This window comes from Onychostruthus taczanowskii, unplaced genomic scaffold, assembly GCF_017590055.1.
Source record: "Onychostruthus taczanowskii isolate IOZ18803 unplaced genomic scaffold, ASM1759005v1 scaffold172, whole genome shotgun sequence".
Classification (NCBI taxonomy): Eukaryota; Metazoa; Chordata; class Aves; order Passeriformes; family Passeridae; genus Onychostruthus; species Onychostruthus taczanowskii.
In genome coordinates this window covers 578,521-594,817 of record NW_024498929.1, presented here as the reverse complement: position 1 = coordinate 594,817, position 16,297 = coordinate 578,521, and the positions used below count along the sequence as shown (strand labels likewise).

Sequence of the window (16,297 nt, the reverse complement as noted above, 5' to 3'; positions counted from 1 at the left end):
CTGGAGGGTCTGAATCTCCTCCAAATGCCACCTAGATGAGTGTCTCAGATTAACCGAGACAAGCTTAGGAGAAAAACACTCTGGAACGAGTGTTTCCTCCAAACAAGGGTTGCAGCAATCCCTTTCTTCCAATAGGAGGTTAACAGCAGTGGATGGAAGTGAAAAAAACCCCAATCGTTTATTCCCAGAGTGCCCGCACGGCACGGAAAAAGAAAATGATTAAATGCTAGATACTGAACTGCCCGACCTTAACACCACTGCCCCCCACACGCATCCCCGCCGGATAGAAACAGAACGAAACGAAATGAAACAAAACAAAAAGAAATGAACCAAACCAAACAAACGAACCAAACCAAACAAACAAACAAAAAACCCCAACAAAACGAAACAAAATCCCAGGAAAGGGAAAAAAGCCCACACTGGCCGCAATGTGGTGTGTGGGGGGGAGAAAATGGCGGCGGCTCCTGTCCCGGGGAAGGGGGAACACAAGGGGGGCACGCAGCAGCTCGGGCAAACAGAGGGAACCTGTGCACTCCTGGCGGGGTCCCCTCGTCACTGCAGACGAAGCCGCTGGATTTGGTGTCCTTCCTCCGGTTGGCTCGGCTGTGCCGAGCTCTGGGGCCGGGCCGGGCCGGGCCGGCCCCTCCCGTGCCGCCGGGTCCCGGCCGATGCTCCTCCCGCCGGCTCTGTGATCTTGGGCCAAAACCGAACCGAACAGCTCGGGGGGAAAAAAAAACCACAAACGGCCGAAGGATTGCTCCCACCGTCTTCTAGGCCAGAAAAAGGTCAAAAAACCCGAACCCAACCGTGTTGCCTAGGCTAACAAAGCCCAGGCTAGCTAAGCGGGCTGAGGGAGCCCGGTCCGCTCGGCCCCGCGGAGCCGCGGGCACGGAGCCTTCGGGACAGGCCGCGAGAGCGCCGAGCTCCCCGGGGCTGCAGCCGGCATCCGGGCATGGAGCGAGGAACGGGAACAGGAGACTGCAGCTGGCATCCGGGCATGGAGCGAGGAACGGGAACAGGAGGCTACAGCAGGCCTCTGGGCATGGAGTGAGGAACGGGAACAGGAGACTGCAGCAGGCATCTGGGCACGGAGCGAGGCCGGGAACTGGAGACTGCAGCAGGCATCTGGGCACGGAGCGAGGAGCGGGAACAGGAGACTGCAGCCGGCATCTGGGCACGGAGCGAGGACCGCGCAGGTCCCGGCTCCCCGCTCTCGGCCTCCAGTCACGTCGGGGCTGCGGTCGGCGGGGAGAAAGGGAGCTTGTCTGCAGGCAGGCGGGGGGCCAGCACGGCTGGAAGGAGCTGCCTTCTCCCCGAGACTGGATTTTGGCATTCCCTAATGGATGGGAGCCCCAGGGATAGGCTTTGGCACCCCAGAAGAGACTCGGGTTTATAATAAAGACTTTATTTCCACCCAGTCTGGCCGTGGTTGAGCAAGCACCCCTCGCGATCAGCCCCTACTCAGCTGCTGCCCCCTTCCCTCCATCTCTCCCTCCCTGGGGAGATGCTGTGCCGGGTGGCTTTGCCACCTGCAGATGTCACATCTGTGGTCCCACGTGGCTCAGTCCTGTGGGTCAGCGCTGCACGGCCGCCGGAACTCCTGCCCGTGCTCGTGGATCCACTTGTTGGCCACTGGAACGGACAAGGACACGGACCCCTGTCTGCTCCCTTCCCTCGGCACCTTTCTCTAATCCTGTGCTGCTGCCGGGGAACTTTTCCCCATTATCCAGGATATTTGTGCATTCCCAGCCCCTCTTGCCTCCCTGTTGGTGGAGCTGTCCCTCCAGCCCCGTGTCACCACGGGGTGACCCCTGCTAGCATCTCTCACCCCACTTGTCCCCGGCCAGGACGGGGCAGCCAGCATGGAGGGTGTCCCCGTCACCATTCCCGTTCCTCCGCAGGTTCCACCAGAAAAGAGCTGCATTCTGCAGAGCAGAGATGGGTTTGGTACCCTAAAACAGAGCTGGGATCCCCAAGACTGAATTTTGGCACCCCAAAACAGATTAGGGAGCCTAGGGCTGGGGTTTGGCATCAGGAGAGGCTTGACCACAACTCCCTGCAGGAGCTGAGAGAGAGGGCAGCACCGTCCCTTCCCTGCTCCCAGCAATTCCACACGATCCCTCACCTTGACCACGGGCACGCTGAAGTTGGCATAGATGAAAGCAGTGGAGCCTCCAGCCTCCACGGCACTCAGCTGGAAAAGGAGCAAAAATAGGAGCCATGGATCCCCCCCTTCCCTGTGATGCTCCTTTGCACAGGGAAACTGAGGCACAAAACCTCCCTTGGGCCCCAACTCTGTTCCCTCGCTTTGGCACAGCACAAACTCCTGAATACTCCACAGATGTTGGCACTTCCCACGCACTCCAGTGTTTTGGGGCTGCCCTCACCCGTCCCATTCCCTGAGGGCTAAGCCAGTGTCATCCCTGCAGGCCTGGAAACGAGGGAGGACTCACGTAGATCATGACTGTGGCGATCCTGTTGCCCGACTTCATCCTGTACAGGGGGCTCTTCGTGGACTGCTCCAAAAGGGAGGTGGGGACGGTCAGTCCTGCCCTGACACAGCCCAGAGCCCCTCACACCCCAGCAGCTCTAAGCTGCCCCACACTGTTCCCCCCTAGTAAATCCTTCCTTCTCCCTTCTTTTTTGCTCCCTCCTTCCCTCCTTTCCCAGGAATACCCCAGGCACCCACCCAGGGATCACCATCCTGGGACCATCATCCCACCCCTGCCAGGGGCCATCCCAGGGTGCATCACTAGGAACAACTCAGGGAATAACTTAGGGATCACCACGGGGACACCCCTAGGGACCGTTCGGGGTCTTCCCTTGGGCACCATGGGAAGCATCATGAGGAGCATCCCATCTCCAGGAACAGCTGAGGGACCACCCTCAGAGTAGTTCTCCTTCAGGAACATCTGAGGAACCACCCCCAAGGCCAACCCCGGGCCCATACCCAGGAATATCCCAGGCACCGCCCCTGAGTCCCCCCCAGGAGCCACCCTGGGTGTCACCCCATGGTCCCCCAGGCCCAGCCTGGCAGCTCCCTGACCGTGGCGTGGTCGAAGTGTGGCTCGTAGTGGCCTCCCAAGCCGTAGTTGACCACCTGCAGGTACTCGGCGTAGGGCGGCCGCAGGTCCAGGCCGGTGAGGGCGGCCATGCGCCGATCCAGCGCCCGCACCACGGGGTCGGCCGTGTCCTTCAGCCAGGCGCTGTGGGAGCGCCCGTCAGCCCCACGGGCGGCCGGGCTTCACCCGCAGGGCACCGCTGCAGGAGCCAGCCCCCCAGCACGGCCTCGCTGCCACCTCAGAGGGGGCCACGGAGCCACGGGGGTCCCTGTGGCTGGGGGACGAGGGAGGGGGGCCGCTACCTCTTGCTTATGCGGTACTCGGCCTTCTGCTGCTTCTCCCCAGAGGCAACCACGGATCTCTGCAGCTGAGGGACACATGGGGGACGCATGTTGCCACGCATGGGGACCTTCACGCCAAGCAGGGGCCCTGGTGGGTTTGTACCAGCTGATTGCTAAGCATCCCACCCCGAGGTGTCTCACAGGGGAGAGGGAAGCAGTGACAGAGGTGCAGTCGCCAAGTCAGGCCTGGTTGGGAAGTGGTTCAGGTGCAGCTGTGGACTTGGTTTCTTCCAAAAAGTCTTTTGGGGGGCTCACATGGAACTGGGGTCATCATCCCCAGGGTCTCATCTAATCCTAGAGTGGTTTGGGTTGGAAGGGGCCTTCCAAGATCATCCAGTTCCACCCCCTGCCATAGGCAGGGACACATTCCATTAGACAAGGTTGCTCCAAGCCCCATCCCATCTGAACTCCCTGGAGGAGACTTTAGCCTTAAAACCCCTCCTATCTCTGCATTCACCCTGGATCATGACCTCCTGGGACACCCTGTGCAGGAAAGGGACATCCCTGGGGACGGGTATGGCTCACCCAGGGCCCTGCCAACCCCTTGATAGTCTCAGCCTCAGCATCGGTGATGAAATCGTGGTACAGAGCCACGTGGGGTCGGATCCGGACCATCTCCTTCTTGGCCGGCTGGAGGAGGAGGAAGGGGCTGCCGTTGGTCTCGTAGGAGCAGCCGAGGCGCAGGAGCTGCTCTGGGGCTGGCTGGGGAGGAAGAGGACCAAGGAGGGCGTGAGGGGGGGACAGCGGTGCTGGGGGACCCCGGCACCCCTGCCAGCCCCACCTGCACCCTGGGGCGCTGGCACAGCTCCTCGTAGGCGTCACGGCTCTGCAGGCGGGTGCTGTTGGGGCGCTGCAGGGGCCTGGCACTTGTCCCCATCCCCATCTCCAGCAGCTTCTTGTACTTGGCCACGTTCCTCGACACCCTTTGGTTTCTGGGATCTGCTGGGGAGGTGGTGTCACCCAGAGTGCTGCATCCCCATCAACCCCCTTCCCTGGCATCGGTCCCTGGAGAATTACCCCAGATGGGGGCAAGAAACGGGGTGAGGGAGGCTGTTGCCATGCAGAGGTGATGGGGACATCCCAAAATCTTTTCCCTCTTCCTGCTGCATCCACAGTTGTCCCACATACCGTAGCGGAGAAACTCCCTGGAGAGGCTCAAGGCGTGAGAGATGTTTCCAGCCTGGATGGGGGAGTGGAGACCCCATCAGCATCCACCCCCCTGCCCATGGTTTGGCTCTACTGGACACTGAGGATGGGGAGGGGACTTGTGGCTGTACCATGAAGTAGGAGAAGGCCAGATGGTCCAGAGCATCCTCCAGGCTGCTCCGGTCCTCCAGGTTCCAGCTGCCGTAGGAGAGGCGGAAGAGGCTGACAGCCTCCTCCAGCCAGGCAATGGCATGGTAATAGTCACCTGTGTCATAGGCCACCTGCGGGGCAACACGTCACCTGCACCTGCAGCTGGGCCATCTGCTCCCATGGCATGGCATCGCATCGCATCGCATCGCATCACATCCCATTGCATCGCATCCCATCGCATCCCATCGCATCCCATCCCATCCCATCCCATCCCATCCCATCCCAGTGCATCTGTCTCTTTCCATTGCCATCTCCATCCCCATTCCCTCCCACACCATCCCCATCCTGTCCCATCCCCTCCTTTCTTGTTCCATCCCCACCTCAATCTCCATCCCTGTTTGCACCTGCGCTTCCATCTCACCCCATGTGAAAAACCCCCGTGTCCATCCCTATGGAAGCAGCACCCCAGGCTGGGGAAGCTTTGTGGGGGCTTGTGGGGCTCTCCCCCACCTTTCCCACGTGGAAGCAGTCGTCGGCAGAGAGGGAGGCGCGCCGGCCGGGGCTGTAGAGGGGCGGGTGCCCGGCTCTCTGGAAGACGCCGCTGGCCAAGCCCTTGACGCTCAGGGCATACACGTCCTGCAGCCTCATCAGCGCCCTGGCTGCCCCGTCCAGGTCCTCAGCTCCAGGCAGCTCCTGCTCCACCTCCCTGAGGCCAGCATGGAGTGCTGCAGGGTGGGAAAGATGTGCAGGAGAGGATAAACGAAATTATGAGGTGCAATCACCCTTATCAGCTCTTTTCCCTGGAGACCCCACATCCTGCTCCTCCATTCATTCTGCTCCTCCAACAATTCCCTTCCTTCTCCACCTGTTTCCCAGCCCCTCCATCTATTTCCTGGCGTAGGTGACAGGGGGAACACGAGGCTGGGCATCCTCCCTGTACCCTGGGTGTTCCTGGTGGCCTCCTCGCAGTAGATGATGCTGGGCCAGTCCGAGTGCAGGCGCTTGATGAGGCTGAAGGCCAACAAGGGGTTGTCCACCGAGGCCTCGGGGTCCTGGTGCAGTGCCTGGACCTTCTCATAGAACCTGCAAGGCACCCACGGGAGGACACTTGGGTGCTCCTCGGTGCTGACACCGCTCGGGTGAGGCATGAGTCCCCCCACTGCTGGGCAGCTTTGCCTCAGCGTCCACTTTGGCCAAGCCAGACCCTGGTGGGTCTGTGAGGATGGTCCGTGTCTTGGGATGCTGCAGCCCCCATGGCCATGTGTGGGGGGCCATGTCCCCCTCCTGAGGCACAGCTGGGGGAAGGGGGGCCTGATCCATGTCCAGTCAGATTCCCGTCCTCCCACCACCCTCTTATTTAGGGCCACTCCCAAAAATTGGGTGCTGCGGGGAAGGTGGGGATGGGCTGGCCCCTCCTCGCAGCCGGGGAATCACCCAGGCCTGGGCCCGGGGGGCGGGATGGGCGGCCGGAGGGCAGCGGAGGCGGTTGGGGTGCCGGTACCTGCGGAGGAGGCGCAGGCGGGAGCTCTCGTCCCGCAGGTAGGAGCGGAGCCGGCGGAGCAGGCGGCGCTCGGCGCCCAGCGCTCCCCGCACGCTCAGCATGGCAGAGAACGTCTCGGCCGGGGCGGGGGGCGGCAGCAGCGCCAGCAGCACCCCCAGCACCCCCAGTGCTCCCAGCGCCCCCAGTGCTCCAGCACCTCCCGTGACCCAGCGCCTCCAGAACTCCCCGAACCCCCAGCGCTCGCGGTGCTCCAGGTACCCACAGTGCCTCCAGTCCCAGCAACGCCACCAGCACCGGCAGCGCTCCCAGGCTCCCCAGTGCCTCCAGCGCCCCGACTCCCAGCAGTGCCCCCGGTGCTCCAAGTATCCCCAACACGCCCAGTGCACCCCGTGCCCCCGGTCCCAGCAGCGCCCCCCGAGCCCCCAGCACCGCCAGCCCCACCAGTGCCCCCAGCACCCCCCGTGTCAGCCGTGCCCCGAGCCCCAGCGCCCGCATCCGGCCGCCGCCGCCGCCGCCGCCGGGAGAAGCGGGGGAAAAGGGGCGGAGAGGCCCCGCCTTTGGGGGGAAAACGGGTGGGGGCGCCCCCGACCCGCCACGCTGGCTGGGCAGGGCGGTGTGGTGCTGCTCCCCGTCCTGCTTGTCCCTGTCCCCATTCCAGTCTGCCCCTCTGTCCCTACCCTGCTTGTCCCCCTCTTGTCTGTCCCCGTCCTGCCCCAGCCTCATCCTGCCTGTCCCTGCCCATGTCCCTGTTCTCTCCTGGCCCCATCCTGCTCTGTCCTCAGCTTCATCCTGCCTGCCCGCTCCTGTCTGTCCCCATTTTGTCTTCTGTCCTAATCTTATCTGACGCCATCCTGCCTGTCCCCATTCCATCTTGGCCTCATCCTCCCCGTCCCTGTCCACATCCTGCCTGTGCCCGTTTCGATTTGATCTTCTGCCCATCCCGCCTTGCATTCATCCTGTCTGCCCGCCTCTCCATACAAAACCAGCACCAGGATGCAGTGGGAGGTGCCGCGCTTGGGGCCATCCTGCATCTTTCTGGGGCAGGGCCAGCTCTGTTGGGATTTTCCCTGTATGGACTGGATTCCACGTGTTTTGGGAGAATTTTATTTGACAGCAGCACGGGGATGTGAGGTCACTGTCACTGTCGGGATGCTAGAAGCTGTTCCCTATGGAGCAGAATGCAACACTCCCCAACACTCCTCTCTCCTTGCCCCCAGTCAAGATTCGAGCGCTTTTCCCCAGGGGGCAGGGAGAAACTCAGTCTAAAGTAGGCAAGTGAAGAAAGCAGGATAAAAAATGGTAAAACCTGGGAATCTTCTGCCACCTGCAGGAACACAGGAACTGGAATATTTTTAACTAAACCAAGAGTTCTGGGTACTTTTTCCTCAGGGAGTCAGCTGCTCTTGCTGGCACCTTCTGCTTTTCAGCTGCCACCAGGTGAAAAATGCTGATTTTTGGAGAAGCAGCAGCATTTTGTATGCTGTGCTGGCATCCCCCTTGGCCAAGCCAGAGCAGAGACTCCACTGCCGCAGGTCACCGACAACACCCGACGGGTGATTAAAAAGGCATAATTAAATAAAAGGTGCACGATGCTGAGCCTCTGGTGCACTTGCAATGTCCTGGCGAGGTCCCGGCACTGCCGCGCTCGCTGGCTCCGGCCGCCGACGCTCAGGAGCGACCGCGCTGCCTAAAACGGGTCTGTTTCAGGAAGCCTTGAGCTCCCGATCGCCGGAGGGCTCCAGGGTGAAGAGGCAGAAGGCGATTTCCTCGCAGGCGCTGCTGGCGCCGCGCTCGAACAAGCACCCGAAGAGGCCGCCGGGGCAGGCGGCCAGGTCGGAGTAGCCGGCGGGCCCAGCGTGCAGCAGCCAGGGCCGCCGCCAGCCCGCCCCGTCCGGCGGCGAGGGGTTCACGTAGAGCCCCAGATCGCGCCGGCGGTGCCGGTCGGTGGGGTGCGAGTAGAGCAGCCAGGGGGGCTCCCCGGCGGAGCGGGCGAAGCTGAGCACGCTGCCCTGGCAGCCCCGCGGCGGCTCGCCCAGGGCCGCGCACGGCGCCGGCCGCTGGGCAGGGCGCCCTTGTGCCAGCGGCGCCCGCCGTCGTCGCTGTAGAAGACGAGGGAGTGCTGGCGGGTGAAGCAGGGCAGCCGCAGCGCCCCGCACAGACAGCCGTGCACGTAGTAGGTGTAGGCCGGCACCACCAGCCGCCCCGAGGCCAGCTGCACGCCGTGGCCCGGCCCCACGGCGAAGGTGGCCCAGCGGGACAGGTCGGCGCCGATGGCCTCGTCCGTCACGTCCCGCAGCGCGCTCCAGCCGCGGCCGCCGTCGGCGCTGGTGGCGAAGCAGAGGCGGGCGGCGCTGCAGCCGCTCCAGATCTGGCAGCGCTCCGTCTTTCCCTGCTCCACGCAGATGCAGAAGAGGAAGACGGTGCCGCTCCTGGCGTCGTAGAGAGGACAGGGGTTCATGGTGCGGTGGCCCGGCAGCGCCAACGCCGACAGCTCCTCCATGGGACCCCACTGAAAGAAAGGAAAATGGGGCTCAGCGCGGGAGCCAGCCGGCACCGCGCCCGTCTCTTGTTATAGCCCGGGGGGATTTTACCTTGACCGAGGAGCCGTGCCGGCGGCCCCGCCGCAGCACCAGGTACTTGGCATCCTCGTCCCGGGCCGAGGAGCGCTTTTCGGCGAAGGCCAGGAAGGAATCATCGGGGGGGACGTAGAGCAGAGCCGGGATGCGATAGGTGACCCCACCTGCCTGTTGGAACAGCGTCTCCGGAGGGAAAACGTGCGGGGATCCTGGTGGTGATGGCAGCGGTGGGGGGCTCTCCCCGCCATCCTCCTGCTGCTGGAAGGGTGGGAAAGTCAGATGTAAAAGGGTTAAATCCTGGCAAAAGAGGGGGTGGCCCGTACGGGGGGGACAGGGATGAAGGCTCACCTTGAGGCAGGTGGTGGCCTGGGACATGGTGACAGCCCTGAGGTTCCCCCTGGGACCTGAGCAGGGTGGGAGAGTGGGGTGAGAGCAGAGCCCCTCGCTGGGGTCACACCCGCCCCCTGCCCGTCTGTGCTGCTCCCCTGTAGCGCACAGAGTCCCCTGCTTCACCCAGGGTGCCAGCTCCCGCTGTTCCCGAGGGCTGTGCACCTCCTGCACGGCACCGGGATCCCGGAGCTCCCACCGCCTTAGCTCCCCGAGTGGCACTAGCCCGGGGTTCCTGTGCCCCTGCTCCACTCCATTCCCGTGCACCCCCAGTCCCCCCCGCACCCTCCAGCCTGGATCCCCGCCGGGATCCCCCACGTCCCTACGCTGGCGCACAGCACAAACCCCCTGCACCACGCACGGACCCCCAGTGACAGACCCCCCCTCCGTGCCTCCCCCCTCACATGTCCTGGCCCCCCTTCGGCCCCGCAGGCACCGATCGCCCCCGTCCGCCTGCAGTACCCAGATTCTCCCCGTGTACCCCGACACCCCCGCAGCCCCTTCACCCCGGTGACCCCCCCAGCCCCAGTCCCAATCCCCCTGCACCCCCAAGCGCCGACCCCCCCGTCCCCTCCGTGCCGCGGCCCCCCGCACTCCCGGTCCCGCAGCCCCGCATCCCGCATCCCCGCAGACCCCGCTCCTCCCGCCGCCGCCGCGCCGGGGCCGCCCCGCTCCGCCTCTTCCTGCAGCTCCCGGAGCCGGGGGGGCCGGATCAGGCGCTCGGCGGGCGGGGATCCCGCTGTCGGGATCCCGGAGCCCGGCGCCGGCGGGCAGCGGGGGCAGTACCTGTGCAGGTGTGAGCCGGCGATGTGCTCCGCCTCCGGCGCTCCTGCGGGGCCGGTGGAATGCTGGAATTCCGGGAGGAGACTGACCGGTGGAGCCGCTGCTCTCCCCAGCAGGCGGGAGGGGAGCCCGGAGAGGGATGGAGGCAGGACCCTGCTTGGGATGCCAGGAGAGTCCACTGCCGGGCGCCCTTGTGGGACGGCCGTGGCGAGGGAGGGCTGGAAAACCAGGAAGGTCCGTCTGGGGCTCCCTGCGGTGAGGCAGCCAAGCCCAACCAGCTCTGCAAGATAAAAAGAGGAGTCATCCTCATCCCGTGGCACCTGGGGACGAGGTTTAGGTGACAAGACTGTGGTGGTGCCACGGGAATGCCAGGATTCTCCTTTTGTGAACTGGGATTCCCTCCCCAGGCGTGGAACACCCCAGAGATGCTCCAGGACACGTTTGAGGTCTGTTCTTCCCTTTTATTGAAAAAAACAACCAAAAAAATTATCTCTTTAAAAAAATGCCAGTTTACAGAAGGGACACATGGAACGAGAGATGCCAGAAGGGAACCGCAGGACAGACACACACAGCTTGGAAAATCTTTTACACTTTCTGAGAAGCTTCGTGGCTGAGCACACAGAAGTAGCATAAAAGGTTTTTATATAAAACAATCCTCTACCCCACTTAGATAAATACAAAAATAAAGCAAACTTGTTTGCAAGGGGATGGTTGTTTCACAGAAGGGTTTTGTCCTGAACTCCTAGCAGAAATGGAAAGGTGGGATTGGAAAAGCCCCCTGGACACAGAGCCATGTGATAAAGCACTGCCAGGTAAAGCAGGGATGCTGGGGCAGCACTGGTGGTGTGTTTCCCCTCCTGAGGGTCCCCAAAATCCAATTTTGAGCCTGGAAGGCAGGCACAGAGACCAAGCTTAGCCATGACCTTCAACAAATCTTGGGTCCAGTATTAAAATCCTGCTTATCCAAAAAGGAATAGGACTTCAGGACAAAAACAGAGGCCATGATTCACTTTCGTTGCCATTTGACTTTATTGGTGTTAATTTAGCAAGCTGTTGGGAGGCGGCTGGGCTCCAAAATCATTTTGTTTTCCTCTCCAGGGCCAGGCTGTCGTGCAGCTTGGACACCTCTGGCTCGTAGGCCTCCATGACTAACGTCCCGTTGTTGTCGAAGAACTTGGCGATGGATTTGGTGAACTCGGCTTCCCTCTGCTGCTTGGTTTTCCCACTGATGAACGTCAGCTTCAGGGTGTACTTGTCATCAAACCTGCGGGAGGGCAGACACACCTCAGAGCAGGGTCCCAGAGGGACAGAAACCCGCTGTGTGAGGGGAAATCCCTCAGAGCAGGGTCCCAATGGGACAGAAACCCGCTGTGTGAGGGGAAATCCCTCAGAGCAGGGTCCCAATGGGACAGAAACACCCTCCTGTTTGGGGAAATCCCTCAGAGCAGGGTCCCAGAGGGACAGAAACCCCCACCATGTGAGGGGAAAAAACCCCCAGAGGGACAGAAACCCCCTCCTGTGTGAGGGGAAATCCCTCAGAGCAGGGTCCCAGTGGGACAGAAACCCGCTCCTGTCTGAGGGGAAATCCCTCAGAGCAGGGTCCCAGTGGGACAGAAACCCCCACCATGTGAGGGGAAAAAACCCCCAGGCTCCTGCCTGAGAGGGAAAAATCCCTCAGAGCAGGGACAGAAACCCCCTCCTGTGTGAGGGGAAAACCCCCTGGGCTGAGGCCCCAGCTGGGCACTCACAATTAACACACTTCGAGGCCTCTACACCCCGCACTAAAGAGAAGCGAAACACGAACACGGGGGGCAGAACACCACTTGGGGCCGCTGCCACTGCTGGGCCAGGAGAAGGCTTTTGGTGGAGCAGTGGATTCAGAAGAGCAGGCAGTGTTCAGGGGGGCTCTGGCGAGGGAGGGCCGAGCCCGGCTGGCGGAGCAGGCGTACCGTTTGAGGCTGGAGGAGAGCTGCCAGACGTCGTCGGGATCCATCCCGGCCGGGTCCTTCCTGTGCGCCACCAGGAAAATGCTCTTCTCTTTGTAGGAGGTGTAGATGGTCAGGATTCCCATCATCACAAAATACGTGCGCGGGAAGTTAAGGACGTTAGGAAGGTGCAAGGAGAAGCAGAAATCAGGCAGAGGAGTCGCTCGGATCCCCTCAGAGCTGTGGTTTAGCCACCTCTCAAGTGACACCTTGACTGCAAACAGCATGTTTGGCTGATGCTTCATCAGCAAGGGAAATTAACTAATAAAATTAAACTTTAGTAATTTATTATTCACTCCCTGGAAGTGCCCGAGGCCAGGGTGGAGCAACCTGGTTTAGTGGAAGTGTCCCTGCCCATGGCAGGGGGGGAATGGATGAGCTTTAAGGCCCTTCCCAACCCAAACCACTCTGGGATTCTCTGACATCTGCTGGGAAACTTGAGAGTGAACAAGCCACAGAAGGAGTTGCTGGACATTCCTCCAAGGACAGACCAAGCAATTCCTCTTTCCCAATTTTGGAATTAAGTAATTTCAAGTGCTGCAAGACAAGTCACCCATTTGTTCTGAAAGCCACCCAGAAGAGCCAGGAACAATGAAATTCCTTAGGATCACAGAATTGTTTAGGTTGGAAAACATCTCCAAGACCATTGAGTCCAACCATTCCCCCAGCCAAGGCCACCAGCACTCCTTTGCACTGCTGAGCCTCAGCAGTGGGCTGTGGAGTGGATCCAGCCTGTCCAGATCCCTCTGCAGAGTTTCCTCTTTGCCCTCTCAGCATCTGACCTGTGGTATTAGGGAAAAGCAAGCGTGTCTGGAGCCAGACTGTGGATAGAATGAAAAAAAAAAAGGATCTGCCTCAGACCACCCAAATTTAGGGGCATTACACCCAGGAACTTTCCTGTCACACGAAAACTGTCTGATTGTCAGCTGATCTCCACACGGCAGGAAGTGTAATTCCCGCAGGCCTGAAAACGGGAACATCCAGAAGGGTTTTGTTCCTGTGGAAAATCACACCCCTGTGGTATAACCACGACAGGACCTGTGAAGGATATGAGACAACACAAAAGGCAAGGACCGGTTTGGATTCAGGAAAAGGGTGCAGGTAATCCCAAATCAAAGCCACGATGGCAAAGAGACAGGAGATTGTGCAGATGATGAGGCGCCCGTCGATCAGACGGAAGTTCTCCACGTATTTGTACTTCTCCAGGAGCACCTGTGGGAGAAACAGGCAGCCGAGTCCAGGGAGAGCTTTTCAGGGATTTGACACGCTGCTTGTGGGAAGGGTTTGAAGGGAGCAGCCCCAGGGGCACAGCTAAACTGGGCAGAAGGTTTGTGGGGAATGAATGTCTGCATCAGGCAGCACAGGCACGTGGGAATCACAAGGGATGCCATGGCAGCCAACCCCAAAAAGCAGGAAGGAAAATCAGAGAGCTTCCAGCAGGGCAGCTCAGCAGAGAGAGAACCCACCTTTTTGGCAGAGTCGTCCAAGGAATTTTTCACAGCTGAACCGTCCCATTTGTCGATTTTTACTGGCTTGTCATCAATCTTCCACTGCAATGGAAAGCGTGGAGTGAGGGGAATTCCATCCCAGCGACAGGAGGCAAACCAGAGAGCAAAGCTGTTTGGGAAAACCTGGCTGGACAGAGGGAATCTGCACCCAAAGCTGCCTGAGCAGTTCCTGGTGGGTTTCAGGCTGTGCACCTTGTCACAGGCTGGATGTGCCTCTGGAGCAGGTTTAGTTTTGCCTCCTCATTTGCTGCTCCTGCTGCCATCCCCAGGAAGGGACAGCTGGGCTGGATTCCTGCCTCTGGATATGCTCCTGCCTTCCAGACACTGCTCCACACGGACTCTTGGGGGACGGAGGAAAATTTTGAGAACCCCCAACAATCTTGGAACAAGGGGAGATTTAAAAGGCACAAACAAGGAATTTCAGTTAAAACCATTCTCTGGAACAAAAGCAAAGGACTCTGTACTCTTCACATTCAAAGCTTCTGCAGGAATGGGTCCCTCCCCAGTCACAATTCCCAGCTGTTCCAAGGGGCCCACCTTCCCCTGAACTACATCACTGTCTGGTGACACATCAGCCCGAGCCCTGAGTGTCCCAACTCATCCCTTATTTCAAACAGGTCAGAGACTGGGGCTGGAATCCCAGCTGCCAGCAGAGCAATCCTCAGTTTCACTCGTGTCATTTTCCTGCCCCGGAAGCTCCCCAGCTGGATGGATTAACCACCAGCCCAAAGAGCTCCCTTTCCTCCTCTGAAGGAGTAAAACCACTTTAAAATACCATGTCAAACTCCATCTGCTTGCCCTGCAGCCGCACAGGGAAAAGCCCAGTTATTCCCCAGGCCTGGCATGTGGGAATTCTGAGGCACACAGTGAATGTCACTGCGTGTCCATGGGCTTATGAGGCACAAAAGCAACGGCCAGAAGGATCTAAAAATCACTGAGAACTGGGACAGAGCTCGCACGTGGGTGTATGGTACCAAACATTTCAGGGGGCTGCTTCTGAAGCATTTTCTTCCAGGGTTAATTAGCACACACGTTAACTGGAAGCCACAGCCTTTCCGTAAGAGAATAGGGTCGAATTCTTTCCACTATTTATTTTTGCTTATACGAGCATCTACAGCAGCTGGAGGGGGACGACCAGGGCTGCAGGGAGGATGGTGGGGGAGAATTCTCAGGGATGGGGATGCCCAGGGCAGAGGGATGCCCAGGCATGAGGGGGATGCTCAGGGATGAGGGGGAATTCTCACGGATGGGGATGCTCAGGGCTGAGGGCAGATTCTCAGGGATCGGGATGTTCAGGGATGAGGATGCTCAGGGCTGAGGGGGAATTCTCAGGCTTGAGGGGGATGCTCAGGGATGAGAGGGGATGCTCAGTCATGAGGGGGATTCCCAGGGATGAGGATGCGCAGGGCTGAGGGGGGATTCTCAGGGATGGGGATGCTCAGGAATGAGGGGGGATTCTCAGGGATGGGGATGCTCAGGCTTGAGGGGGATGCCCAGTCATGAGGGGATGCCCAGGGCTGAGGGAGGGACACCCAGGAGTGAAAGGTGGAAGCCCGTGGGCGGCGGGGGAAGGCGCGGGGCTGGCGGGGCGCTGCCCGGGGCCCCGGCCGGGGCGGGGGCCGCTCGGGCGGCCGAGGAGCCCCGCCCGCCGTACCTTGTCCAGGAGCCCGTTCCGGCCGCTCTTGGCCGCCATCTTCTCGCCGCCTCCGCCCCCGCCCCGCCCGCGACACCTGGGCGCTCCTGATTGGTCGCGTGGCAGGAAGTCCGGGCCCCTCGCGCCGCGCGGCACGCTGGGAAATGCAGTCCGTCCCGCCGCCATCCCCGTGACGCGCGGAAGGTGCTCGCATCATGGAATTGCAGGATTTGGGTTGGGAGCGGCCTTAAAACCCATCCAGTCCTACCCCCTGCCATGGGCAGGGGAACCTTCCAATGGATCAGGCTGCTCCAAGCCCCGTCCGACCCCAAGAGGGCTGTCCAGCCCTGGCACAGCTGCCCAGGGCAGTGGTGGAGTCCCCACGCCTGGAGGGATTTAAAGCCGTGTGGATGTGGCACTTGGGGACATGGGATAGGGGTACCCTTGCAGCGCTGGGGGACTCTGACCTTGGAGGCCTTTTCCAGCCCTAACTATTCCATGGTTCCACGCTCTCCAACACGGTACAGCAGCCCTGTGGTGTGGCTGAGCCACGTGAGGAGGATGCTGCTTATTCCTCCTTAATCAGACCCCTCAGGTACAGCTGCCACAAGAAGGAACCCTGTTTTCCATCACAGAGACGCGCTGCTAAGCTCGATGGCCACTGGGGCTGATCCAGTTTAGCTGCTTTGAGGCAGGGTATCAGTTTTACCTTAAAAGAACCAGCCCCAGCCCCAGTCCGGTCTCCGGGCAGATGCATCTCCCTGCAGTGAGAGCCAAGGATGGGTTTCCATCTCCACCTGCCTTTGCTCGAGCCTCTCTGTGCCTCTGTTCCTTTTGGTGGGAATCGGCTCTGGCTCGTTGCCCTGGCTGTGCCAAGCCATTCCCGGAGGAAGCCACGCGCTGTCCCAGTGTTTGTGAGGGCAGGGGGTGGGAGCGCGGCAGGCACCGGTCCCGGAGCGGCCGCTGCCGGGCACTCGGAGGTGCCAGCGGAGCTGGAAGTGGAGAAAGCACAGCTGGAGCACGTCCTGCTGCAGATGGCAGGGGCCGGACAGGAGGGGCGAGCGGCACCGGCCTCTCCCGGCCCACAGGGAAAGCACGGCTCAGCTCCGCCAGCGTGCCACACAGACCCTGCTGGGCTCCCCGGCACCTACAGCCGGAGGGACCCCAGCCCAAACCCAGCTGCTGGGAGATCAGCCTCGGATTAAAACGGGTTTGTGCCCGGAGG

At 60.9% G+C, this 16,297-nt stretch overlaps 3 protein-coding genes across 3 annotated transcripts; all 3 read right to left on the bottom strand.

Annotated features, from left to right (window-relative positions):
• Window positions 1–1,450: 1,450 nt before the first annotated feature.
• On the bottom strand, window positions 1,451–6,695 carry P4HA3 (prolyl 4-hydroxylase subunit alpha 3). The gene is made up of 14 exons (XM_041400144.1): window positions 6,642–6,695; window positions 6,201–6,556; window positions 5,640–5,782; window positions 5,210–5,424; window positions 4,681–4,830; window positions 4,532–4,583; window positions 4,185–4,342; window positions 3,929–4,105; window positions 3,365–3,429; window positions 3,047–3,206; window positions 2,454–2,516; window positions 2,126–2,194; window positions 1,829–1,925; window positions 1,451–1,632 (listed from the first exon to the last, which is right to left on the bottom strand). Exons 1-14 carry the CDS (start codon window positions 6,693–6,695, stop codon window positions 1,562–1,564), a joined length of 1,830 nt encoding a protein of 609 aa, XP_041256078.1. The 3' UTR covers window positions 1,451–1,561.
• Window positions 6,696–7,323: 628 nt separating this feature from the next.
• NEU3 (neuraminidase 3) lies at window positions 7,324–9,454 on the bottom strand. Its single transcript, XM_041400137.1, is given in 4 exon segments — window positions 7,324–8,262; window positions 8,265–8,709; window positions 8,792–9,034; window positions 9,125–9,454. Coding segments are annotated over 4 exon segments (1,074 nt in total). The 5' UTR covers window positions 9,152–9,454; the 3' UTR covers window positions 7,324–7,903.
• A 1,497-nt stretch (window positions 9,455–10,951) lies between these two features.
• On the bottom strand, window positions 10,952–15,273 carry SPCS2 (signal peptidase complex subunit 2). The gene is made up of 5 exons (XM_041400131.1): window positions 15,094–15,273; window positions 13,398–13,481; window positions 12,983–13,143; window positions 11,896–12,030; window positions 10,952–11,210 (listed from the first exon to the last, which is right to left on the bottom strand). The coding sequence occupies exons 1-5, from the start codon at window positions 15,256–15,258 to the stop codon at window positions 11,024–11,026; spliced, it is 732 nt and encodes a 243-aa protein (XP_041256065.1). The 5' UTR covers window positions 15,259–15,273; the 3' UTR covers window positions 10,952–11,023.
• Window positions 15,274–16,297: the final 1,024 nt, after the last annotated feature.